At 45.1% G+C, this 25,354-nt stretch overlaps 1 protein-coding gene across 10 annotated transcripts in view; it reads right to left on the reverse strand.

The window, feature by feature from the left end:
* DGKG (diacylglycerol kinase gamma) overlaps positions 1 to 25,354 on the reverse strand; it is a 197,702-nt gene that overhangs the window by 120,539 nt on the left and 51,809 nt on the right. For 6 of the 10 annotated variants that reach the window (XM_074329136.2, XM_074329156.2, XM_074329122.2 and 3 more), the window contains 9 exons: positions 21,511 to 21,676; positions 20,884 to 20,946; positions 17,732 to 17,902; positions 14,099 to 14,148; positions 10,471 to 10,545; positions 9,725 to 9,847; positions 5,325 to 5,442; positions 3,708 to 3,796; positions 566 to 757 (listed from right to left, as the gene is read on the reverse strand). In XM_074329136.2, coding sequence (XP_074185237.2) covers positions 566 to 757; positions 3,708 to 3,796; positions 5,325 to 5,442; positions 9,725 to 9,847; positions 10,471 to 10,545; positions 14,099 to 14,148; positions 17,732 to 17,902; positions 20,884 to 20,946; positions 21,511 to 21,676 — 1,047 coding nt within the window. The remainder of the gene's footprint in view (positions 1 to 565; positions 758 to 3,707; positions 3,797 to 5,324; positions 5,443 to 9,724; positions 9,848 to 10,470; positions 10,546 to 14,098; positions 14,149 to 17,731; positions 17,903 to 20,883; positions 20,947 to 21,510; positions 21,677 to 25,354) is intronic. The other 4 variants (XM_019735845.3, XM_074329128.2, XM_019735850.3 and 1 more) reach the window with 2 other exon arrangements.

Genomic DNA, 25,354 nt, shown 5'->3' on the forward strand with positions numbered 1-25,354 from the left:
ACTTTTTTGAGGCTGATCAAGGACCTTGGTCAAAGGGACAAGACATGGCACCGAGTTTGCTTTGGCAGGCAGGTCGGGCAGGTCCAGGCGTCCGGAGAGGAAGTGGACATTTGCTGTGGCTGGCGGCAGCAGGCACAGGCCTCTGGCCCAGGCAGCGGGGCTGCTGTAAGTAGTGTGCCTTCGTTTGACGCCTGGAGGAACACGATTCTGATGTCAAATTCCTCTCCAACTCTGCTGGTGCCCCGGGCCCCAGATGACACCAGGCAAAGGAAGTTAACGGTCCAGCCTGCTGTTCACAGCTGCCTGGCCACGTAGGCAATGGACGGGCCAGCTTCTTCTTAAGCAGCCCTTACTCCCCCGGTTCTGGGGATGCCCTCTCCCGAAAGCTTGGTGATTCATTGGAGGCAGTTAGATTTAGGGTATTGAATGGGGGCTCTGGCCACCTCCCAGCCTTGCCCCCCTAGTTCCGCTCACACCCTCTGGCAGGATGTCCACTAATCCCTGGCCACAGCTTGAGCAAAAACCACACTGAAAAGAAGCAGGGCTGTCCTAGGCGCCAACCCACCGTCATCCGGCACCACACGCAGTGCCGCGCGGTGACACTCTGGTAGCACTTGATACTTTTGTGGCACCGGTCACACTTGACGGAGGTGTTCCCTTCTACCCACGCGTGCTGCATCACCTGCGGGAGGGAAGGGAAGGATAGCAGGGAAGGCTGCAGAACCAAGCCCCGGGCTTCGGGCCTGAGGAGAAGGGTCTGGGAGGAGCACGGGGTGGGGGGAGCAGAGGGGGTTGTTTTCTGCTTAGTTTATGCAGTTATTGGATGCTGGGCTGCTTTGCTGCATTGCACTGATGTGGTCTCTTCCTGCTTAACCACCATTTCACTAATTAAGGTAGATGAGAAACCACTTTTCCTGTGCTTTGAATAGCTCATTCACCCTGGCAATCAAGCCTCTGAGCAGCATCTCGTCTGGTAGTCCATCTGTCTGTCTTGCAGAACTCATTGCAGAGTGAGGTGCTTGTGTGCACCCTCTTCTAGAAGGCAGCGCAATGCAGGGAAACACAGGAGGGCTTGGGCAGCAGACAAAACCCGTTGGAGTCATTGATCTTCCACTTGGCAGCAGGGTGACCTTTGACCAGTTCCTGGGCCTCTCTTAGTCTCGGGTCCCTCGTCTGTAGGAAAGGCATAAGAAGCCCCACCTCTAGGTTTGCTGCAGGATTAAATGAGATAGCACACGTGGCAGGGCCTCCCTGGCACAGTCCTGGACCTTTGGAGATGCCCACTGACGGGTAACTTCCCCATCCCGTCTTCCATGGGCCAGTGGCTCTCAGCCTTAGCAGCCCATCAGCATCACCTGGGGAGCTTCTAGAAGTTCTCAGGCCCAGCCCTCACTCCAAACCAAATAGAGTTTCTGGGGATGGGACCCATCATCTGTATGTCTTAAAACACACTGAGTCATTACAATGTGCAGCCAACGTTGAAAAGCACTCTAGAAGGAAGTTAGAGGAAAAAGTTCAAAGAAATTAGTGTGGGTCACCAGTTAGCAGATTATTTCACATGTTTCCTGGAGAGCTGGTTGTACCTGCTGCCTGGACAGGAAATGCACTAGAGCAGCCTGGAAACTTGGGAAGCAGGTGGGATACATGTGTTACGTGTGTGTCTGTAAGAGCAGCCAAAGTGACCCATGACACCAGATGGCCTGAGTCCTCAGTTGTCTCCCCCACGAATTCTAGAGAACTTCACAAAATTTCCACCAGGGCACCCTGGATAGTGGAACGTAGAGGGTCTGGACTCTGGGGGAACGAGGGAGCCTAGTCTGAAGTGCCAAACTACAAGCACAATATTAAAGACACATGGACTATTTGAATGCTACCATCTCTGCTTGCATTCAATGAACTTAGCAGTTATGCTTGCATTAACTTATCAGTTAAGTTACTATGTCCTCGTCTCAAAAGGGTTTTGGTAAAATTGTTCTAGATGATGTGTCACTTCTATTTTGTAGCTTCTCACCTGCCGCTGTCACTCACCCCTGAGGGTATAAAGTACCCAGTTTGCTAATCAATTTGTCGCCAACACCTATGTGGTCATATTGAAATTGCTCTGAGGTCATTATTTCCATTTTGCAGAGAATGAATGAGGCTCAGAGAGGTTAAGTGACTGGCCCTAGGTTCCAAGGCTGGTCAGTGGCCAAGCAGGGCGTCATCACCAGGTCTTCTGACTCCAAGTCCACGGTTGTCTCCCAACACCACATTGCCTTCTCCATCGTCTTCTGGGATCAGAAGAGATGGTGAAGGACTTGGGTTGCCCCTGGAGACTCAGGAGGTCGTGCATGTGCCATGCTAGCCCCTCTGTGGCCTTCCTCTGTTCCAGAGTGCAGGCTTAGGGCCTAAGCCAGGAGTGCACCATGCGTCCTGGTGAAAGGCATGGACATGGAAAGGTGTGTATGCGGGCGTGATGTAGAAGGAGTCGAAAGAGGCCATGCAGTGTCTCATGGGGCATGCAAGCATGTCCTTGGAGGTGCCCTTCTCTCTCGGAGTCTTTTTGGGGAGGGCTGGATACCACTCCTAGCTGCTAATCATCTCCTGACTCAGATTCCTCATTGGAATCTTCCCTACAAAAACTCAGAGTGTCCTTCCCCTGCTAATTTTGAGAAAAGTCTATTTCCAGACTCGGTGAACCACCCAATGGCCAGGTTAGAAACCTGGGACCCATTCCCCAACTTCCCCCTTCTCTCATTTCTTACATCCCCATTGCCAAGTCCTGGCGGTGGTCCATCCACGTTATCTCAGATTCCCCGTCATTTCCTCTACCTTAGCCAGTGGGACAGTCAAAATGCTCAACAACTGGCACAGCTGGGAGACCGTCAGCATAGACACAGCCACCACTGCCACTGCGGACAGGCCAGAGCACAGCGAGCAAGTGCGGACCCCAGCCCAGGCGGGCCCTCAGGGCAGCACTGCCTCTTGCCTGAACTGTTGGAAGAGTTCTTTCCCCTCAGATCTCTCTCCTGCACTATGTCAGAGCAAGTGATCTAATTCACAAACCCAATGATCTCACGAGCTCAAAGCTTCTTAGTGTCTCCTTAGAAACTCCTTCCCGACTCTTCATCTGGCCTCACAAGACCTTCCCAGGCTGGAGCTCTCCACTTTCAGAACACATGGCCTGCCACTTCCCTTTAAGCGCTCTCCGTCCCAGTCACACCAAACTAAGTACAGCTCCCGGAATAAGCCATGTCTCCTCCATGCCTGTGCATTCGAGGCTTCTTCTGCCTGGGTGCCCTGTCCTCCTCCTGATTTGGGTTCAAGACACAACTCAGGTGCCATCTGCTTTGTGAAACCTTCCCTGGCCTCCTCCCTGGGTGCCTCAACTGTGCGTCCCACACAGACCTATTGCTATCATCCATCTCACCACTTTGTACTTGGCTCATGTGCCTATCTCTCCCCGTCTCTAGCCTGCACAGTTCTCCAGCAGGCGGAGGTCCATCTTATAACCTGCATTCCCCCTAGCACAGTGCCCGGCTCATGGCAGACACCAGGGAGATGCTGAATGCATTGATGGATGAAGGAGATGATTTAAGGGTGGTCTTCGAGGCAGAGAAGGCACTGGATAAAGATCCCAAAGCCACTTCCTGCCCAGGAATCTGTGGTGATTGACATGTTGCCTGGGACAGAGCATGCAATAGAACAAGGCAATAGGTGTCACCCACCTCGCCGCCCCTTTTGGTTTTTGAGTACGTTTTGACACACCCAGGAATGTTTTTGGATACACAGCGTTCGTGGACGGTGTATTTACAGTCTGAAAAAAGTAAGGAAAGTGCTTGTGAGTGACCACCTAGGAAAGGTCCAGCCACCCCTCCCCACCCCGAATCCAGCTGAGGCCCATGCCTCCCTCTGGGTGGCCAGTCAGGGTCAGGGGACATAAGGAGCTGGCCTTGCCTAATGGAAATTCAAAACAGTCTCCAGTTGTCCACTGGGAAGAGAATCCATGGTTATCTCCCAGACATGCTTCCGCATATGCCACCCTGCCACACTGCCTTCTGCTGCAGGCGATGACTGCAACAGGAAAACATCCCCAGAAAGACACTTCCCCCTTGAGGGCAGTGAGAGGACTCAACCTCCTCGCTATCCAGCACCACAGTATTGTATGTCAGGGAGGCCGGGGAGTGGCTAGGAAGGCCAGGGGTCTTCCCACATGATCTTGTGTAAGTTGTTTCATGTCTCTGAAATTCCGAGTTTTCTATAAAATGGCAATACAATTGCCTCTCTTTCTCTTTGCAGGGCTTTTGCAGCATTAAATGAGGTAATTTGTATAAAGCACCATGTGTCTGGGTCACAATAGCTATTCCACAAATTGTTATTAATGTTGTTGCTATTACTACTTATTATTATGCAAACAGCAGAGGCCCACAGAACTGGAACCTAATAGGAATGAGACTGTGTCTATAAAAAGTGGTGAGAGCTGAATTTGTATGAGTGCTGGAAAGACTGCTTCTTAAGCCTTCTGATGCTCTCCATGGACACTGGGTCCAGCTCTGCTAAGATGACTTTTGTGGCCAAAGTCACCCGCTGCCTAGCTCACGTGCGTGTGTTTAGGTGAAACGCTCTGGTGAGTCTGACCACACCCAAGGGCCTTCCCTGCAGCAGCAGCTCCCCAGTCTCTGGTGGGCCCAGACCTGTCTGTATTGTGAGGTGACTGGCAGAACACTACTCACATGAACCCTAGCCCCTACAAAGCCTTGTCACTGCAGCCCCCTCCCTCTCCTTCTGCTCCCCAAATCCACCCTCTTTCCTGCATCACCCCTTCTTTATCCTTCCCCTCCATCTTTCTTCTGTTCTCCTTTCCAGTCTCCCTGCTTCCTTTTTCATGAGTGTTTTTTCTCCTTTCCCATCTGACTTTACTAAATGGATTATAAAGTGAAACAGTTTTAATTTCTACTGCACTTATAAATCTAGTTTTATGTGGCTTATTAATAAATAAAAAAGACCCAGGCTCTTCTGACCACCTGAAATATTCACTAGCAAAACCCAACTGAAATTAGCATGAGATACTTTTTAATTATGTGTGAACCTTAAGAACTTTTTTCAGTGTGTGTGTGGGTCGGTGGTCCGTGACGGGACTCCAACAATGGGACAATCCTTACCCATTGTCTTGGGTAGAAGCAAAATAGGACATGGAGGTCTTGCTTTATTCCCTGCTGTTGGAACAAGACGGGAGGTCCCTCAAGCTAGGAAGTAGAAATACCTAGGCTTTTTCTGGAAAGGCTCAACCACGTGCAGAACAAGAGAGCTCCTGGGGAAAAAGGGTTTGAGGGACGTTGACTCACAAATGCAGCACAGGCCTTGCTTCCGAACGCCCATCAGCATGAGATGGCAGAAGTTGCAGTAGGTTGGTTTCTTGAAATGCTTCATGGTCCAGGCGTGCCTCCCGTCCCCTGTGGGGCCCTGCAGGGACAACAAGGGAATGGGGCGCCGAGCAGGCAGCCCCCACGTTAGCAGAAGCTCGAGGCTGCCTCCTGTGTTTTCTTCTTTCTAAAAAGACTCTCTTCTTGTACTTGGAAGAAAAGATATCCATTTATTTTATGGATGTAAGGACTATTTTAAAAGAAATGCAAATCAAAAGAAAGTTCTTTGTGTTTTCTAAGCTTTACAAATATTAAAAATTAGGAATATCTGAGTGGGAACATGTGTGGGGGGATAAAACAAGCCCTCTCCTATATGGCAGGTGGAAGTACAAATCCGAACAAACTTTCCTTCCTTCCTTCCTTCCTTCCTTCCTTCCTTCCTTCCTTCCTTCCTTCCTTCCTTCCTTCCTTCCTTCTTTTCCTCCCTCCCTCCTTCCTATCTCTAAAGATTCTTTAAATGTTTGTAACCTTTGACTTACAAATTTCATTTCTTGAATTCTGTCCTAAAGAAATAATTTTTGAAAGACAGATGAGCATTTTTGTGCCCTGTCAGATGTTTTATTTATTTAAAATAATGCAAAACTGGAAATATCCTAAAGACCTCAAAATTACCAAAAGGTTAGTTGTGGTACAGCCATGTGATTTAATGTTAAGTAGCCATCAAAAAGATATTTATAAAAAATATCTAATGGCATGGGAATGAGCTCATGATATAGTGCTCTGTAAAAAAAAAAGCAGAATGCAAATCTGATGATTTATTCTGATCTCAGTTTTATATAATAAGAGCTTTGATGGGAAGAAACATCACTAAACTGTTAACTGAAGGTAACAGGGGTTAGCTATAGCTGGAAGCACTATGAATTTATTTTATTCTGTAATTTCTATTTTCTTCTGTATTTTCCAAATTTTCTATAGTGAGCATGTACTAGTTTTATAGTCAGAAAAGAGTAGTTTAGTAAAAACAATCCATTCCTCCCACCAACTTTCTGAACACAGATGAAATAGTAAAGAGACAGTCAGAGAGAAGGTTAAGACATTTCCTCCCGGCTTGGCTCAGAAGCGAATTCATCTTTATGCACTAGATAAGCCAAGCCTCACACAATCCCACACCTTCCCTGGATACCAGAGCTCCCACCTTCTAGCCCCTGGGAGCACAGCCTTGCTGGAGGCTATGGCTTCAGGAGCATCCCTCCATGCTTGCTGCCCCTGTACCTTTCTCATAGGCTCCATCACAAGAGCACCGCCACTCTCGGGCTGGCCTTAGGGTATTAAAATCTCTTGTAGGAAGGCGGTGGGGATTGACAGTCAGGTATAGAGTCCAGCGTCCCAGACTCAGACCCAGTTCTTACTTCCAGGGCCCTCTGATTTGGGCTGGTCATGGCAGCCTATTCCTGTGCCGACTTTTCTGCTAATGGTCTCTGGAGGAGCCCGTGTGCTTTTCCAAATGCTGCTCTCCTCCTGGAGCCAGCATGAGCTCTTGTCTACTCAGCACTTTAAAACCTTGCTTCTTCCAAGACCTGAGTTTTATAGAATTACAGCCTTTTTATCTAATGGTTTTTACTTTAGTAAATAGGTGCACCTTCACCAACTGATTAGATGATTCATTAAAAGATTGATTGATTCATTCATTCCTTTGACAAACATCTACCTCAAATGATTTTTGTAAGAATTAAATAAGTAAAGCTCCTAATCCAGTGCCTGACACATTGTAAATTAAAATTTTCTTAAGTTCCTACTCTGTGCTAGACAGTAGGGGACACGTGTGAAAATAAAAGTGTTTTCTTGTGTGTAAGGAGGTAGATTTATACCTGTTCTAGAAATGAAGAAACAGAGACTCAGAGAAGTTATATAAATAGCCTAAGATCACACAAATAATAAGTTACTGAGCCAGTGGTCAAACCGGGGGCTCTTGCTGGCCGCAGAGCCCATGTTCCTTCTATCTTTCTCACCTTCCTCCACAAACCAGGGTTTTCTTCAAGGACAGAAGGGAAACTACAGCAGTGTTGTTTTACCTTAAAATACCTTTATTAGCTAAATCAGTTAGCTGACTCTCCCTTTCTTACACACTGTTTTTATAGAAGAAAGAAGCAAAAGGACACTGACTTGGGATAAAGTAACCTTTCCGCTTGGGTTAGAGCGCCATCATGTGGCGCTTTCATTCCCGCACATTGGAGGCTGCAGGAAGTGAGCGGCCTTGCTCACGCGCGCCAGGTTGAGGCTGCTGCCGTCATTTCGCTGGGAGACAGATTGTTTCGCATGCATCACATTCAGAGAGCTCCAGACTTCTTAGTGGCCGTATGTGGGTTTTGAAAAAGCCAAACAAGCAATATGACTTTTAAGACATTGAGGAACGCTTTCTCTGAACCCCAAATACTAAGTGTAGAAACTTACAATGTAGTGCATATTTTAAAATAAACGCATAAAATTTTTGATGAATAAAAAGTAAATTCACATTTGGTTTCTGTTTGCCACTTTCTTGACGTAAAGCATGGTTATCTATAAGGCTGACTGGTACCAGGGGGAAACACTGAGGAGGATGTTGAAGAAACAGTCTGTCTCTCCCTCCGTCAGCCATGACACAGTGGGTCCCCTCTCTGCAAAGGGTTGGAGGTACTTTGGACTCAGCAAGTCCAAAAGAGGAATAGACATTCGTTCACTTTGATTAAAATGTTTCATCTCTATTTCCATGTTTCAGAGGAAAAAACACAGGTATGTTGGAAGAGCACGCAAGCAGACCTTCTACTTTGATTCAGGGATAATCTTGAGTATTGATGGCAGAAAATATATCTACTCATGTGCGTGCTCGCTGGTCCTAGCTCAGGTGCGTTCTTGCACACAGTAGGTTCTTGGTAAATGATCATTGCATGAGGGCCCTACTGCTCCTGAATATGGAGGCCTCTGGTACTAACTAGCTGTGTGCTCATGGGCAAGTCCTTTACTCTCTGGTCCTCAGTTTGTAAAATGAAGGGGATAGACCAGGGATCATCAAAGTCTTTTCCAGCTCTGACTTCCTAGGGTTCTAAGAAATAAGAAGAGAGTTGTGTAGATCCTGGGTCCTCGATTTCTACTTAGCAGTTGGAAAGAACTAGACATGCTATGAGATGTTTGCAGGATTCTCGGTTCTTGAATATTGGAAATGGAAGGCTCAGCTTTAGTCCTGAATTGCAGAACTGTCGGATGGAGACATCCCAGGCAATGACAGTGAGCTAGAGGATAACCCAGCTGAACTTCCGGTTCTGTTCCTCTCTCTGACATTCCAGTAATCTCTAAGAGGTATTGTCGCACAACCTGTGAGACTGTCCTGGTAAAAATGCTTAGTGTCACCATTTGTACTTCTAGTTCTAACCTTTCCTATCTCATGTATGAAAGTTACTTCCTTTGGTAAATTAGCAAAAAGTGCAGTAACTCACTAGGTCAGATGAGGGCATATTTAATTATTGATTTTACATTTCGCCTCTACATTTATCCCCTACTCTGATCAAACTGGGAGGCTTCTCTAATACATCGTGAACTTTCTTTCATCTGGGTCTTTGATCAAGCTATTCTCCTGGCCACAAACTCTCTACCATCTTCTACCACCAAATCATACCCATCCTTGAGAACTGGATCAAACATCCTTCGTGGGCCTTCCACTTGATCTTTATCTCAAGAATGGGGTATCAAAATCCCACACATCCTTCAGGGTCAAAGCAAACACCCTCTAATATTTCTTTCTACTGGTCTCACTCTGAACTGTGAGTTGTTAGAAAGTGCAGGATCTTTGGAGTCAAGTACTCCAGAGATGCTCCTGAAATAAATTCTGGCTCCTTTTCCTCCTTAGGCTAAGACTCTCTGTTTTCCATTGGTATAAACAGAGAAAAAAAAAAACTTGCCTTATCTGGTTGTTTTGATTGTTAAATAAGAGACCATCATTGATTGCACTTCACCTCACAACAAATCAGCATTTTTTCCTTCCCTTCCTTCCTTCCCCAACTCTCTTAGCATTTTTAAGCCCAATTTGTGGAAAAGATGGAATTCTTCTTTGACATTTTTGCTCTTTGCTTGGTCGAGTATAACCTTCTGGTGGGTGAATATTGTATCTGTGTCCCCTCACACAGCTCAGAACAGTTTCTTCATTTAGTAGCAATTTAGTACATGTCTGTCAAATGAATGAATATATTTTTGTCACTAATAGGTAAACAGAGAGGACGTTTTGGTTGGCCTAGAGCATAAGGTGTGCCCACTGGGGCAGAAGCCAAGGCGATATGTAGATATTAACTTCCACATAGAGCTTGATGCTCCTGAAAGGCCTGAGACCTTTGCACTCAGGCTTGCTGACTTACAGAGTCGTCCATGCCCAAGAGGACCAGCAGCGGGATGGTGGTCATCCCTCCGTGGACCCATTCCTGTAGAGACACAAAGCCGTCCCGGTCGTAGTCCATCCCTTGCAACATCTCCTTCAAAATCTGCAGAATCCATAGAACGGCAATTGTCTACTTTCATCTTCGACTTCTCTGTCCCCCCTCTGCCATCTTATTGTCTGGCTTGTGTTTTACCCACTTCCCCTCTGATTCACAGCGAGTGGAGCAGTGAGGGAGCAAGTTGGGGTGAGGAGACCAGGGCTCCAGGGCCAGCTCTACCCAACCTGACTGAGTGGCCTTGGACAAACCACCCAACTCTCTGGGTTCTGCTTTACTCATCTGTAAAATGGAAATAATATTGCTATGTCTGCAGCACTGTAGTGAGCATTAGAGAAAAAGTATATAAAATGTGATGATTATTATTAGCTGGTGATTGAGAAAAATCTTTACAATTCTTTCTAGATCTAAATGATTTGATCTATGAACGCCTGTTATAAAAATTCAGCGCTGATGAAAAGATCAGGGAGAATTATTATTTGAATTACGTCTACACTTTTTCCTGCTGTCTATATGTCCTATCAGAGAAGTACGAGGTCCAGGTGTGGCTCCAGAGAAGCTGCCTATAAGAAGATGAGTCTGGGACAGCCTGCACAGTAAACACTGGTATCCAAATCCTGAGTCTGTCCCACTTGTCTCTTGGAAGTCACCCCATGCTTCCAGAAACTCACAGGCCTTAGCTCCGTGGGATCCCACTCGAGATACTGGGCAATGTGCAGCATTTGGTTGACAATACGATTCATCTCCTAGAAAACATCAAAAGGAGAAAGCAAGTGAAGGTGTGCTTTCAAGAGCAAGACTCAACATCACATGCTAGTGCCATATGCTGGCATTTCATGGGGAGCTCACCATTTGTTTCTGCTCTTTATTTCTGCCTTGGGCACAAAGCTCAGTGGAGAGTATATGCTTACAAGAAGCACAGAAGACAGATAAGCCAGAGGTATGCAGAAAGTTCCCGGAACTCTGACCTCCCCCTGGGCCCACCTGGACTCACACTCCTTCCCCTAGACTGGGCTTTGACTTAGAGAGCACAGGAAGCATTCCTGTTTTCTTCTTTGTGATCTCAGCTCCCTCAGATACTTCCAGACCAAGGCATCTCTCTCAGACCTCCCTCTTTTATCACTTCTCATTCCCATGTTAGCAACTTGGGAGTTATCTGTACTCCTCAGGGCTCAGTTTCAGTTGGATGTAGGGCCACTGAGTTGGTCCTAGCTCAGACACTATGATTTAGATTCCTTTTGGCATCTCCTCTATTTGTTTTGTATCATGTTCAGGTCCTGAGTCTGGGACTCTGCGAACAGGAAATTCATGAGGGGTACATTGGCCTGGTGAGTGAGCCTTTTGTTTGGTACCAAGGCCCGGCCCTATATAAAACATAATTGTTGGATGCTACTGAGTTAGTGTACTGAGTCCCACTGAAACACACTTTATTGAGCAGACATTTGCATCTCTTGGGCACCATCTGAGGTGTTAATAGTCAGACTGATGTGGGAGACATGTTGGTGAACTGAAGCAAGGTTCAAAAATGTTACCTCCACCAGGTAGAATGCTGGGTCAAAACCAGCAAGCGAAAGCCCAACAGGAATTTTAAGAAACTGTGTTTCATTTAAATTAAAAAATAATCCATTGCAAAACTGTAGATGAGGTGGTAGATGGGAGTAAGGAAGTGGGCAGAAAGGTGGGGACAGGGCTCCACAGAAGTTCCAATGGAAAAGAGCTTGTGTATCTAATTGGGTCCAAGATTCAATAAAAAAACAATGTGATTCAGGAACTGACCATTAGACTCAGTCTTGAGTGTAAATGGGTGGGCATTTTCAGGAAGCAGAGGGGGCAGATTTCAGGAAGCAGAGGGGTCAGGCCATAGGCAGCCACTTAAAGAGTCCTGGAGAGGTGGGTTTAGGTCTGTCTCATATTTTAAGAATGGCATTGACAAAGCAGAGCTTGGCCAAAGTGGAGGTTTAAGCCTGCCTTATGAGAAACAGTATAGGAATTGGGAGATTTGGGCTTGGAGAAGATTTTAGGAGAGATGTGATAGTACTTGACACATTTGAAGGACAACTATGTAGAATTGGTGTTCCACTGGTCAGCTGTCCTGGTCAGTTACAGAGGGCAGAAGTAAGCTGAGGGATGTAGGGAGGGAGTTGTTAAGGGGGGGCCTATTTTGGCCTCACTGCTGGGTTAGGGGAGCTGGAAGGGAGAGCAGAATCAGGTTTTGTGTTGAAATCTCCCTGGCAGACTACAAGTGCCTTTTGTGTGGAAAGGAGGCCCTCCCTAACAGTCACCCCAGCAGTGGACTCGCTGTTTCAAGGCAGTAGGTGAACCCTCCAGTACTGGGAGTGTTCACAAAGAGGCTGGGTGTCCAGCTGCCAGGGATTCTTGGTGGGAAATTGAATCAGGTAACTCTTTTGAGACTGTTTAAGTCCACTGATGTTACCTTCCAAATACATGGTAATGTAACCAGTTCTTACATCTGCGATGCTTCTACCCTGGTGCAGAAAACCATTGTTTCTTGTCTTGCTTATTTCAATGGCCTCCTACCTGGTATCTCTTGCACCCCTATAGTCTAGACTCAATACAGCAGCTAGAGTGATCATGTTATAATCCAAGACAACCATGTCCCTCCTCTGGTCCAAATCTCCTATGGTTCTCATTTCTCCAGAGTAAAAGGTAAACCCTTTCAATCACCTCAAAGGCTTGATAATGCCTTGCAAACTTCCTCCACCCCCATCCCATTACTTCTCTAATCTCATCTCCTATGACTTACTCTGACCTCATCGGTTTAGTCATTCTGCTCTAGTCACTCTGGCCTCCTAGTTAATCTGCTAATATTTCAGGCACTGCTTATGACCCTTGCACTTGTTCCCTTTCCTGAAAGATGCTTCCTCTAGATAGCCCTGGGATTAGTTCCTTACCTCCTTCAAGTCTCTGTTCAGCTGTCTCTCCTCAGAGAAAGAGTGCTTGTCTCCCCTACCTAGCTAAAACTGCAGCTCCCTGCAAAACGTCCTCTCCCCTTTATTGTCCTTTTAGCACACATCTCTATCTAGTACATATTTTACTGTGCTTTACAGTGTGTGTTTGCACTAGAATCAAAGCTTCGTGAGGGCATAGATTTTTGTCAGTTGGCTCACTGATGTACCCCCCCTTGCTAAGAATAGTGCCTGACACATAGTAGATACTTAATAAATACATAGAGGGTGCCAAAAAAATGTGTACACATTTTTTGAGAAAGGAAAAAACTGTCTTTAAATTGCAATACAATGAATGACACTAGCATTCATTTGAATTAATGCCATCTTTTGAGCGAACGTCATACTACAAATTGCTACTGTAATTCAATTCAATTTCGAAAAGTAATACATAGATAACATCTCTTAAAATATGTACAGTTTTTTGGCACCCCTGGTATGTTGCCCAAATGCTTGAGAGTCTGTGATTCACTGGGTGTTACTTTGCATGACCCAACCCATAGCACTGCAATGTGGCTGGAAGGATTGCAGAAAGACCCTTGGGGATTCAGAGGGAATTGGGATGATGCAGTTGCTCTAGTGAACTTGTTGCCTTTGTTCTTCCCTCTGGTCTGACTCAGTCCTATGCACCTCAACTTCAGAGGCTTACTGTTAATGAGACCCATCTCTAACACTGCCAGCCATGAAGACAAGGCTTATCTGACTCTATTCGCCCTCTCCCCTCTCTGCCTTCTTCCTTTTCCATCCTTCTTCTCTCAGCATGATCCCTTACAAATCCCTGCTTATTCCTGAGGAATGGGGTGGGGGTGGGGGCAAATCTCGGGCTTTTCCGGGTGCACTGGGAGGGGATCATGTGCTCAGAGCAGACAGAGCCAGACTCCTAGAGCTAGTGACGCGGGTGCGAAAGGAAGGCAAGCGTGATGCCACAGCACACCAGCAGTAACCTGTCTTCCACCCCGTCCTCTCGCCCTGGTCTTGCTGTCTCTTCTATCTCCTCCCGTCTGCCCCTAGTCTCCAGCAAAAAAATTGCAGGGTGAATTTCTGAAACCACTGGGAGGTTAAACTAGATGCGATACTAAAGCATCTCCCCATTCTGAAATTTTATGATCCTGGGCTTCTGGAATGATAAGTCAATTGGAGTTCTCTCTCCTCTAGGCTGGCTCTTTGGAAACAGAAAGTGGGGGCTGGGGGAGGGACTACTCATTTCTGCAGCCCATATTGAGACATTGCTATTCTTGTAAAGATGGAACTGAGAGTTTTCAGACTCTTCTTCCACCCGCTCCCCTCTCTTCGAGCCTTTCTCAGATCCAGGAGGGATATTTGGAGAACTTACCGCTTGGTCCAGTAGACCATTCTCATCCGAATCATAGAGACGAAACATGACTGCAAGAAACACAGAGGTGAGGCTTGAGGCGTCCTTCAAACATCAGGGATGGGCTAAGGCTCTGTTGCTGCTGGTTTTTAGATCAATTCTGACTATCACTGGGGTGAAGGCTGTTGCAACCAGCTTACCCACCCTCCAAGGCAGAGTCTCACTTCTTTACAGAGAGTGGGGAGTGGGAGGAGAAGCAAGCCACCTGGATTCCGGGTCTGCCTAAGCAATAACTGTTGGCATCCAGCCCACGAGTGTGAGTCCCTGTAGAGCATTCAAACCTCTCAGCATCACTGGAACACAACACAAAGCAAATGCCCAGCTGCTGGTGGGGCAGAGGCACCAGAAGCATAGATGGAAGGCTGCTTTTGTTGCACGCAGAAAGGGTGTGGCGTTAGGCAGATTCAAACCTTGGCCCTACCCTACCATCGCTAATAACCAAATAAGTCAACTTCTTTAGGCTCAGTTTCTTCCTCTGTAAGATGGAGATTATAATTGTTTCTTTCGCCTAGCTTTTTTAAAAATGAGGATTAGTATGTAAATGATATACCAAATCTACAGTGTTTGGAATGTAGAAGCACTCAACAGATGTTATTTATTTTTATTTTCTTTCACTAATGACCATTTATAAATGGCATTTAATATGTGCAATGTACTGTCCTATGCATTTTATCATTATTAGTTATTTAATCATCAGTAATGCTATGAAGCAGTTACTATTACAGAAGCCATTTTATATCTTTTTCTAAAATGTCAATGCTATTCAGAAACAACCTCTATTATGTCAGATTATAAGCTACCTTGTTCCCAGGCCTTCACCACCCACCATACCTTCCAACTGAAGGAGACTGTTTTTAATTTGGCTGTGTTTATTCACTTTGATTTTGGCTTGGTATATTGTGGGAATTTCTGGCTTGTTGTTGCTGTTGTTGTTTGGAGGGTTGGGAGATAATCAACAATACAGTCAGAACAGAAACATCCTCTATCATGTTCCAGGGGTAGAGAGGTGATGTAAGATAAGGAAGATCTGGGAAAAAAACTGGGCAAAGGACTAAATGTTCATTTATAGGACCCAGAAACTTGCATTTCATTCATCTGACAGGTAGTGGTCCTGTCTGTGGTCTCAGAAGCAAGCAGGGTGGAGAGCAGAGCTGTCTCCATTTTCCTCCCATTCTCTACAACCCTTCATTATACGTGCTTTCTCTGCGGAGTCTCCCCTGGCTGACCCTTCCCCCTGCAAACACTCTGGGTCTCAGCAGGTACCCACAGGGTCACGGCACTCCTATTAAGTAAGTTGACATGTTTTAATGTCTCCACAGCTTGTGGTGCAGCCCTGGTTGGAGTTTAAGCTGCTCAAAGTAGGCTCACGGGCTTCTGATTTTTTGTGACTCCTCAGAATGTCTTGTCAGAGGCACTCAGCATATGAGGCTGACTTGCTGAACAGATGGTTGAAGGACGTAAAGAAGGACAGACCTTCCCACTAGTGTTGCTCCCAGACCCTGGGCTGGGGCGACTCTCTAACACGGAGCTCTCTTGGTCCTACTGTGCATGCAGAGTAGAACTAGAAAGTGTGAGAAAGCATCCAATTTTTTAAAGCAGCCTGGCCTGTTAACCTTTCTGTGTTTTCTTACATGTAAAATGAGAATAATCACATCAACCTTCTAGGGTTATTAGGAGTTTAAAATGAGGTCATGCATTGTTTAAAGTTCTTAGCAAGTATAAGGTGTTCACTGATGAGACTTATTATTGTTATGATTGTACTGGTGATAAGTGGGATTTCAGGTTATTATTTCCAAAAAGAAATATGTTTGGTTATTAAAAAGAAAAGCTTAACTTGTTTTCAATCATTAAAATCGAGGGAGGATCTAAATATTTGATAACAGTAAGGAATCATTTTCTGTAGGTATGGTCATGATGTTGCGGTTATATATAAGAAAAAGTCATATTTTAGAGGTACGTGCTGAAATAGTTACAGATTAAATTATATATAATGTCTGCAATTTGCTTCAAAATAATCTGGGGTAGAGGGAATGAGTGGCAGGTATGAATAAACTATGACTGACAATAAACTAGTCATTGTGGAGGGTGGCTAATTGGGTACATGAAAGTTCACTCTACTTTTATCTATGTTTGAAATTTTCTACAATAACAAGCTTTTTTAAATGCAGTTTCAAACAAAAAACTCCTAGACACAGACAACAGTATGGTGCTTACCAGAGGGGAAGGGGGGTGGGGGTTGGGGGAGGTAGAGGAGGATAAAGGGGTCAAATATATGGTGATGGAAAGGGGTTTGACTTTGGGTGATGAACACACAATACAATTTATAGATGATGTATTACAGAATGGTACACTTGAAACCTATATAATTTTATTAACTAATGTCACTCCAATAAATTTAATAACATTTAAAAATGCAGCCTTTTTTAATTGGCGTTATAAGACTGAGTCAGAGAGCCACTAATATGAAGCATCTGCCATGTCCTCTCTCATAATTATGAACAAATATAATGCCTGAAACTCAAAATCCAGCTGAATGTTGGAAATAATTTGGCATTTCACTGAACATTAGCCAGAAGAAACAGAAACCTGCTACACTTGCTTCTAAATTAGTGGTTAGGATTTGCGACTGTTAACACCTCAAACCTATGGGGGTGATTTGAAGCTCAGCTAATGAGAGAACTGTTTCATTTTGTTCATGGGAAGGGTTAACCTTTGCCAGATGTTTCCTTGCTAATGTTGAAGTTTTGCTGACTAGTCTTATTAATTGCTGGAATTTTGACTTTTGCTATAATGTGCCTGTTTTCCCTTCATGTCTACTAAAGTCCCAAGACAAGCCAAAACAATATCCATATATTTTTTAACAAGGTGCTATCATCTCCTGTTTTAAAAGGTTTTCCTGCAGGATCACAGAGGCAGGTGAGACCATCCCTGGAGTGAGTCATCTACAAGACTGCTTCAGCCACTCTGGGCTTTCCTTTCTGTCAGCAGCTATTATTTTCCTCCTAAAGATATGTGTTTGAAACCAGTAGCAGCATGAAACCAAGCTCAACTCCCTTAATTAACTAGTCCCTTTTTCTGTAGAGGCCAAAAAACTTGGGATGGGGATGGATGAAAAATGGAAATAAGTTTACACAAGATGGAAGTTGATTAGATCTCAAGAAAAAAAAAAAAGAGTTCCTCACTGTGAAAGAGTTACTTGGGCACCGATTAGGGAAAGGAAGACAGATGCTTGACTATCTTCCCTACTAAGAAGAGGCAGCAACTTCTTAGTTGTAGGCTTTCAGGGAGTCCTGCCAGCAAAGGAAGGGAGTCTCGACCCCCTGCAGAGATCCCTTCCCTTTCTAAATCCTGGTTCTCAGTACCAAGGTCTCAGATGCACTTCCCATTCTCTATACAACTGGTACTATACCCCAGAGTTGACTCTAGGAAATGTTCATATCACTGCTGGTGACAGGGCAGAAAAACCTCCCCCAAGGAGCTAGGACCCATACCCATGATCCCAGAACAATCTCCAGCATGTTTGGAATGATGGGCAAGACAATAGATCTTCCTCTAGGAAAAACGTTGAAGCCCCTTGGCAGGGTGAGTACTTACACTCTAGCTTATCCTGAGGTCTCCCCGTCTCCAGCAGGGACAGGTAACACACAACATCCTTCAGGTACACTATGGGGGATTCCGAGCCTGAAGATTGAGCAACAAGCTTCTCCGGGGGGATTGCGGCCACTTGGTCTTTAGCTGGCACTTGCTTCTCGGCAGTCTTTGATTCTGTAATAGGCAAGAGGAAAGCATCCAAGATACTTAATGTTTAGTAAGTATTAAATCCTTTTGATGGTAGAGGCAAGAGGTTTACATAGTGTCTTCAAAAGTGTTTGTTACATAGATATGATCAAATCAGTGTTTCTAGAAATCTGGTTTGTGGAGTTTATGCTCTGAATGGACCCTATTCTGACTCTTTTAAGTGTCTGTATTCTTGTAAGAAACTCACCTGTACTCTGTGAATTTTCGAAAAGATGATAGTGATTTTTAGTAATATCAATAGCCGACAGATAAATGTCATTTAGCCTAATTTTTTGGGAACACACCCAATGTGTAAAGGTAATTTTGACTGGGATTCTGAAATTCAGACTATTGTTCATTTACCAATATACTTTTTCACAATTTTCTTTTCAAACACATTTAATGATAAACAAAAAGATGAATAGTCAAAAGAGAAAACTGGATTGACAATCACCTGATGTCCAGAAATTAGGAAGAATTTTGACTAATTGCAAGCCTAATCAATTGAATTAAGAAAAGTGCAGAAAGTGACTTATTGTATCACAGGAATAAAGTAAGTTTGTCCTCTGAAATTTTCCTTACGACAGATAAGAAAACTCTCTGCCCCTTTCACACTCTTTGTCCTCTGGGTCAGAAATATAAGGTTATTATTAACCAGAAAACTAGGCACCTATATTTTACTATGTGAATTATACTTTTTGAGGCACTTTGAGTGCTATCTTTCTTCTTCCAGCCTCTTTATATCCATGCCCACCAAAAATTATCTCTGAATATTGAATAAGAGGGTGAAACTTACAGAAAACACTAAATAGGCCATTTCAAATGAGAATTTAGTTTTTTCCTCTGGCTTCTGCTTGGACAACAGGAAAAGGGTGGAATTTTCAACAGATGGCCTGATCTTCGGTGAGTCTAGTACTTGGCTCTTCCTTCTTAGGCTAGGCCCCTCTCTGTGGTGTCTGCCTGGCCCTATGCTCTTGTTTCAGGTGAACAGGGACATCTAATTAAGACATCTGTGAAAGGTGGCCTAACAGGAAAAGGATTTTCTACTTTAAATCTTGAATCACTGAAGAAGATAAAAAAAATGCTATATGCCTCCTTGGGCCAGCAGCTAGATAATTTGCCCTTTCATGATTTGACCACAGGAAACTGATATTGCCCATAAACAAGCAAAATGGTGCATCACAATTCACTTCTCCAGGAATAAATCTCTGGAAGTTGCTCTCAGACCCAGAATGATATAGGGATGGCCAATAAGCATGGTAGTCAAAAGATAGCTTCCATTAGCTTTTCTCAAATATCACATAATGAGAGCATCCCCAGTAAGTCTTTGCTTGGTACCTCAGAGACTTTGGCCATAAGACAAACCATAGTCAGACAATTAGGAAGCTCGGGGAACGAAGTATAACTTCTCTCAGGTTCCTCTTGAAGTACCAGTTACTTGGACTAAGACAGCTTGTGGGTAAAGAATTTGGGGCCAAACTCTTCTCATGGTTGATTTTCTCCCTGAGAGTTTAGAATCTCAACGCTTCCAGTTTCACTCTTTCTTTTCTACCATGAGAATGATTTGCCTCCTCTAGTCCACATAAGATTTAAGACTTATTTGTGATGAAAGTCCATTTACCCAAGAGGCCATGGGCCTAGCATGGCTGGGTGGGATGCTGGCAGGCGGCGGGTGAGCCCATACTTGGTAGAGTCTTGCCCTGCTGCTGTCCCGGAAAGCCTCAGGCAGGCACCAATGCTCCTAATCTTGCTTTCTGGAGCTCCATGAGCAGCCTGGAATTTGCCGAGCTTATGGTTCAGAGGCAACTCTCCATTCCCAGCCATGTTCTGCTTTCCATCTATAGTGATTTTTTTTTTTTTATCTCAGCAGTCTTTCACTTAAACACTGAAAACTCAATAATCCTTCTAGTTGCCCCTTTTGCTGTGACTGGAAATAAGATTAGAACTACATCTAGTATCCACTGGAAGAAATTCTCTCATTCAAGTTCCCTGTTACAATTAGATCTCATTCAGTTGTATTAGCTCCTATCTATTCTGTTTTATACATATATACAAATGCATTCTTTATCCCCTAGGCACACTCCAAGAGGTGGAATTCACCAGTGTGAATCAATCTTCTACAGACAATAATGTATAGGAAATTAGGTCTGACACTTTGATTCTTGGTATTTGAAGCTCCAAGAGCAACCTGGGAGGGAGAGGGTCCCTGAGAGCCCCGCCACGGGAATAGGATGCTTAGTCGATACACTTGGAGACTGAGGATGCAGACTGAGAGTGACCTTGGCCGACCATGATGAGTTAAGAATAAAGTGTACTTCTAGAGAGTGGCCTGAATAATAATAATTTCTAATATTTGTCGAACATTTACTGTGTTCCAGACACTGTTGGAAGCATTCTACACATATAACTCACTCTCCATGTTAACACATTATTATCTCATGTTATAGACGGGGTAGCGGAGGCACAGACACACTGTAGGAAAGAGCGGGAGCTTTGAGGTTAGACAATTCTGGATTGAATCACCAACTCCATAGGTCACACAGTGCTTTATAAACTCTAAAAGCCTCATTTCCTCAACGTGAAAAGTGGTGTGGTTGTGAAAGCTAAATGAAATATGGAATGAAGGAGGTGCCTGCCAATAGATACCCAAAACAATGGTAACCAGCTTCCCTGTGCTCCGCCTCCCATCTTATCCAAAATGTGACTGTTGTTGGAAGTCACCCAGAGCACACTCTTACCTTCCTGCCCTCCCGTCCTCCCGTCATCTGTACCTTGTCCCAAGAATTGTCACCCAGCCTCAGAATCCCCAGCCCATTTGTGTGGAAGGGGCCCCAGAGATGGAGGCAGAGAGAATCAGCTCAACGGCATACAATTACATGGAGACAAAACTGCTGCTTAGGTTTTTCCCCTCCACCCCAAGGATGAGGTCCTCTCCACTTCTCCCCCAAATTTACTTTCCAAAGACTTACCCGTATCGGGAGCACAGGCCTCATCTGCTTTGGCAGCATTAGCTAAGTTCTGTACGTTAGACTCTGGGGAACAAAGAGCAGATTTAGATTTAGAGGCCAGCCATGCCCTCCAGCTTCTCAGAGGGGCAGGTAGGGGACCTTCCGGATCACTTAGGTTATACCTGTGTCTCTGGGTGGCAGCTAGGTTCACGCTCGCGTATTAAGGTTGTCTGTGTCTCTCCCATTAGAGCTCAAGCTTCAGGATACAGTGACAACACCTTACCTTTCCTCGGACACTTCCAGGCTACTCCCAGCCTGGGCACCGGAGCTGAATGTGCTCCAGCCCTGGCCCAACAGCCTTTGAGGAAGGCTCCCTTCCCCCTGCCACACATTAGTCTGCACCTCTCTTCCTCCCATCCTCTCCTCTGATCCCGAGTGGTGGGAATTATGCCCCCTCTTTATTCCTCTTACTGAAAGATCCATCAGACAGGACTTCCTGTGACACCCCATGAGGAAAGGAGTCCTGGTCCCCTGGTGCCGTAGGGAAGTTGCTATGCTCAGGGAACCCTCTGGGAGTGCAGCCATGCTGTGGAAAGTGGGTTAGAGTGGCAAAACCCGCTCCATGTTGGAGAATAGTGGTCTATGTACCTGGGGCACTGGCCTCACTGTTGCCGACCTCCTCCTTTGGGTGTTCTGGGGTCTCCTGTCTGGGCTTCTGGCTGAAGGCCAGGAAGAGGTTTGTGCTCAGTGGCTGAGGAAGGTCCACTTCCAGGTATGTCCTCATGAACAGCTTGAAGACATCATAGCTAATTGGCTGAGAAAGAACAAAGAGGGAAAGTCAGTGAAGAGACATGAAGGACAGTGAGGAGAGAAGGAAAAGGAATGGGAATCAGGGAGCTGGCAGGTGAGAGAAATGGAAATGGAAATGGAAGAAAGTGCAGTGGTTGGTAGGGGCAGACATGAAAAGGCCAGGAGGTGACAGAGAAAGGCAGGCACAGGAAGCGCGGGACGGAGAGGATGTAAAGAAAACATTGGTGGCTGCATGTTGGGGCTTGGTGGAGCACAGAAGCACAGGAGGCTTTTGTAACAAGACATAGCCAAATTTAGGTGGAAAAGGGAGTGATGGAGAGAGCGTGGGGAGTGGAGGCTGCAGTGCAGGGCTGTGCCTGAGTCTAACTAAGCCCATGTCTCTAATGAGCAGGACTAGGTCAGGGGCTTAGAATGCTGGTTAAGATGAAAAAGGATGTAGTTGAAAACACAAGAGAAAGAAATAGCTCTTCTGTGCTATGTCAATGTTCTCCTTGTGCTGTGAGCAATGGGATTCCTGGGTATTCAGCTCTCAGAAAATAGGAAAGACCTGGAAGAGAAAAGGACATTACTTTCATAACTGACCTTCGCTGGACAAACCTCAAGATAACAGGGGAGGGTGTGTGTGTGTGGCTCAGATGCTCTCAACACATGTCCCTGTGAAGGATTTAGGCACTGGGAGAAGAGCAGGAAGCCAAGGACAGAAGGTAGAACCAAGAAACATGCCCCAAACTGGACCCGCTCCCTGCTGTATCTCTCCCAGTACTGCCGGGCTTCTGGTCCCAGGCTGGGAGCGACCATGCCAGAAAGGGCTGCTGCTGCACTCAGCAAACACTCAGCAACACTTTGCAGTGAGTCATCACTGGCTTGGGCTTTGATGGCATCAGATTCTTCATCAAATTGGCAGATGCTCCTGGGACTCATCTGAGGAAGCATTACTCCAAGATGTGCTTTGCGGGCTTTTGTGAATATAAGAGCCATGAGAATAAAATCCCTTGCTGGGGGCCTACTTGGCTCTCCCTCTAAAATATTGATAGCATTTAACCCCTTCTGGAAGCTCTCTTCTAGTCTCTTCTGGAAGCTCTGGGAGTGTTTCCAGAACCTGGAGCTAGCTTGCATGTGTACCGTCAGATTTGGGACACTAAGTCTTGGCCCCGAAAACAAGTGATGCCCTCCCGACACCACTGGGAGCTCACAAGGCACTTTCTACTTAGCCTCAGGCTAGGCTGTTCTATACACCTCCTTTGCAGAGTGGAGGGAGATTGATTTGGCTAATACAGGCTCTTACTAGTCTGAGGGATCTCTAAGCAAACGGTGGACTCTTGGGACAGCTACCAATCTCTCTGTCTTTTCTGTCCCTGAGTCACTGTGCCTTTGTATTTCATACTCTTTTTGTCCCTCTCTGTCTCCACAGCCTCGTCAGTACAGAATGTCCCTTCCTCATACATCTTCCTCCTTTTCCCCAGTATGCAAAAGCAAAATCTTTTCCACCTACTATTACCCTTGGTTGCACCCTGCCTGACTGATGGCATCTCCCAGCATCTGCCTCTCTGCCTGAGCGCGTGTTCAAGCTACCGGCCTGTCCTTCCCTGCCCCTTCAGATTTCTCCAAACAGACCTCATTAGGAGCCTCACTTCCTTAATCCCATTCAGTTTGGATTCCAGCCCCTCTGAACCTGCTCTCTTGAAGGTCACGGATTCACTTGTCTCTTTGTAGACTTTCTCATCTTTGGCTTCTGTGCAGTATTCCATCCTCTTTCCTTCTTGAAACTCTCTCGTCCATGGTGTGGTGCTATTTTGGTTCTCTGTGTTCTCTACTTTGATTTGACTCAATATTTGCTGATGGTACTGTCATTAATTTATTTCAAAAGGCTCTTTTTGCACTGTTTTTTCCTTTACACTATTTTAATTGAAAAGCACTGTTTTACAATGTAGTTTTCAGCTCCAACATATCCTGTTCATCTTTTTTGGTTAGCATCAAATTGAAAACTATCAGCATAAAATATTGCCGGAAAATAGACTGTACTAAATGATGTAATAAAAAGAAAGTTCAGTTAAACAAAGCCTAACATAACGCGCTTAAGAAACCAAAGCTGAAAGGTCATCAAACAAGGTCAGTGTGCAATGCAGGAGATCTCATGACTGGTCTCAGCTCTACCATATTTTCCTCTTTTTTGAACCTTACCCTCTTCTTCAGCAAATTGTGAGTGCTGGACTAGAAGACCTCAAATTCTAAACTTCTATTAGCTTCCATCCTAACCCAGCTTCTCTTCCTGACCCTGTAGCTCTGTTAATGTCAATGACACCATTATTCTCTCAACATTCCAGGTTCAGCTTTGAACTCCCAGCAGTCTGAGACTAGTTCCTGTCCCTTCCTTCTGTCCACTGTTCTTTGGCAATATCTGTCATATTCAGTCTATTTGTGCCCTTTGTGTCCATTGCGCATCTGCCATGTCTATGACAAGGGGACTATTGAAGTTCCCAATGACCCTGGTTTCAGACTTCTGTCCACGCATCCTATCTGCACCACGGCAATACCTCTCAAAGGCTTCCTTCCTCCACATCCATCTTATCCTTCCTTGCCAGGTGGATCTTCCAAAAGCACAACTTTGATCTGATTGCTTCCTTACACAAAACATTCTATGGCTTCTAATTGCCCCTGGCAGAGTTGAGATCAGTTGTCTCCAGATTTTTAAAATCATGTACCCCTCCAGAACACTTTTGAGTATGCAGTCCCATTTGTCTGTACTTATAAATTATATATGTATACTACTGTGCTCCTTTATTATACGTTATGAAACATACACAAAAATAAATTAGACAATAGAAATTAGATGATATAAAAATCAATGTAATCAATGTAATACGTAGTGTTTCCATAGTACAATGGATCATCCTGTCCACTCCCTGGGTCCTCTGGGATTCATAGCCCTCCCATAGTTCCATTCCAACCTAGATTGGCAGTTATTTCAAGTTCTGAGACCATTCTGGTCTTTTCTCCTATTAATCCCTGTATGTACTTCCACACTCTGTCTATGATCTCCATTTTTCTCCTGTGTTCCAACCCTCCATGCACTTTATGTGAACTGCTTCCTTCTCTACCTGTTAAAATTGTAGCTATCCTTTAAGGTCCAACCCAGATGCCACCTCCTCCAGGAAGTCTGGTATGATCTCCTGTGCCTGAGTTGCTATACTTTCCACCTCGTTTCTTGTTGTGGGACACTCATATGTGATATATATATATATATACACACACACACACACACACACACACAAATACACACACACACACACACACACACACACACTTGTAGTTGCCTGTGACATACCTTAGTTCTATTACTAGATTTAGAGCTCCCAGAAGATAGAGAAATGTCTCATTTCATCTGTGTACTCCCACACTATCTATCACAGTGTTTCCTGGTAGGTATTTTAGTGGGTGTTGGGTTTTTAACTGGTACAGTTGGCAGTCATCAGTTGTTCTGTGGTTTGCTCAGTCAACATATATGTGCTGAGTGTCCTAAGCAGAAGCGCAGAAGCACAGTGCTGGGCGCCACTGAACAGACCAATGAACTAAGCACGGGTGCATGCCTTCATGGGACTCAGAGGTACACACGCAAACATGGACGCACACACATACATGTCACTGCAATACCTGTTATATATATATATATATATATATATAT

The sequence above is a fragment of the Rhinolophus sinicus genome, chromosome 17 (assembly GCF_057876585.1).
Source record: "Rhinolophus sinicus isolate RSI-liver-muscle chromosome 17, RSI-T2T, whole genome shotgun sequence".
In the NCBI taxonomy this organism is placed as follows: Eukaryota; Metazoa; Chordata; class Mammalia; order Chiroptera; family Rhinolophidae; genus Rhinolophus; species Rhinolophus sinicus.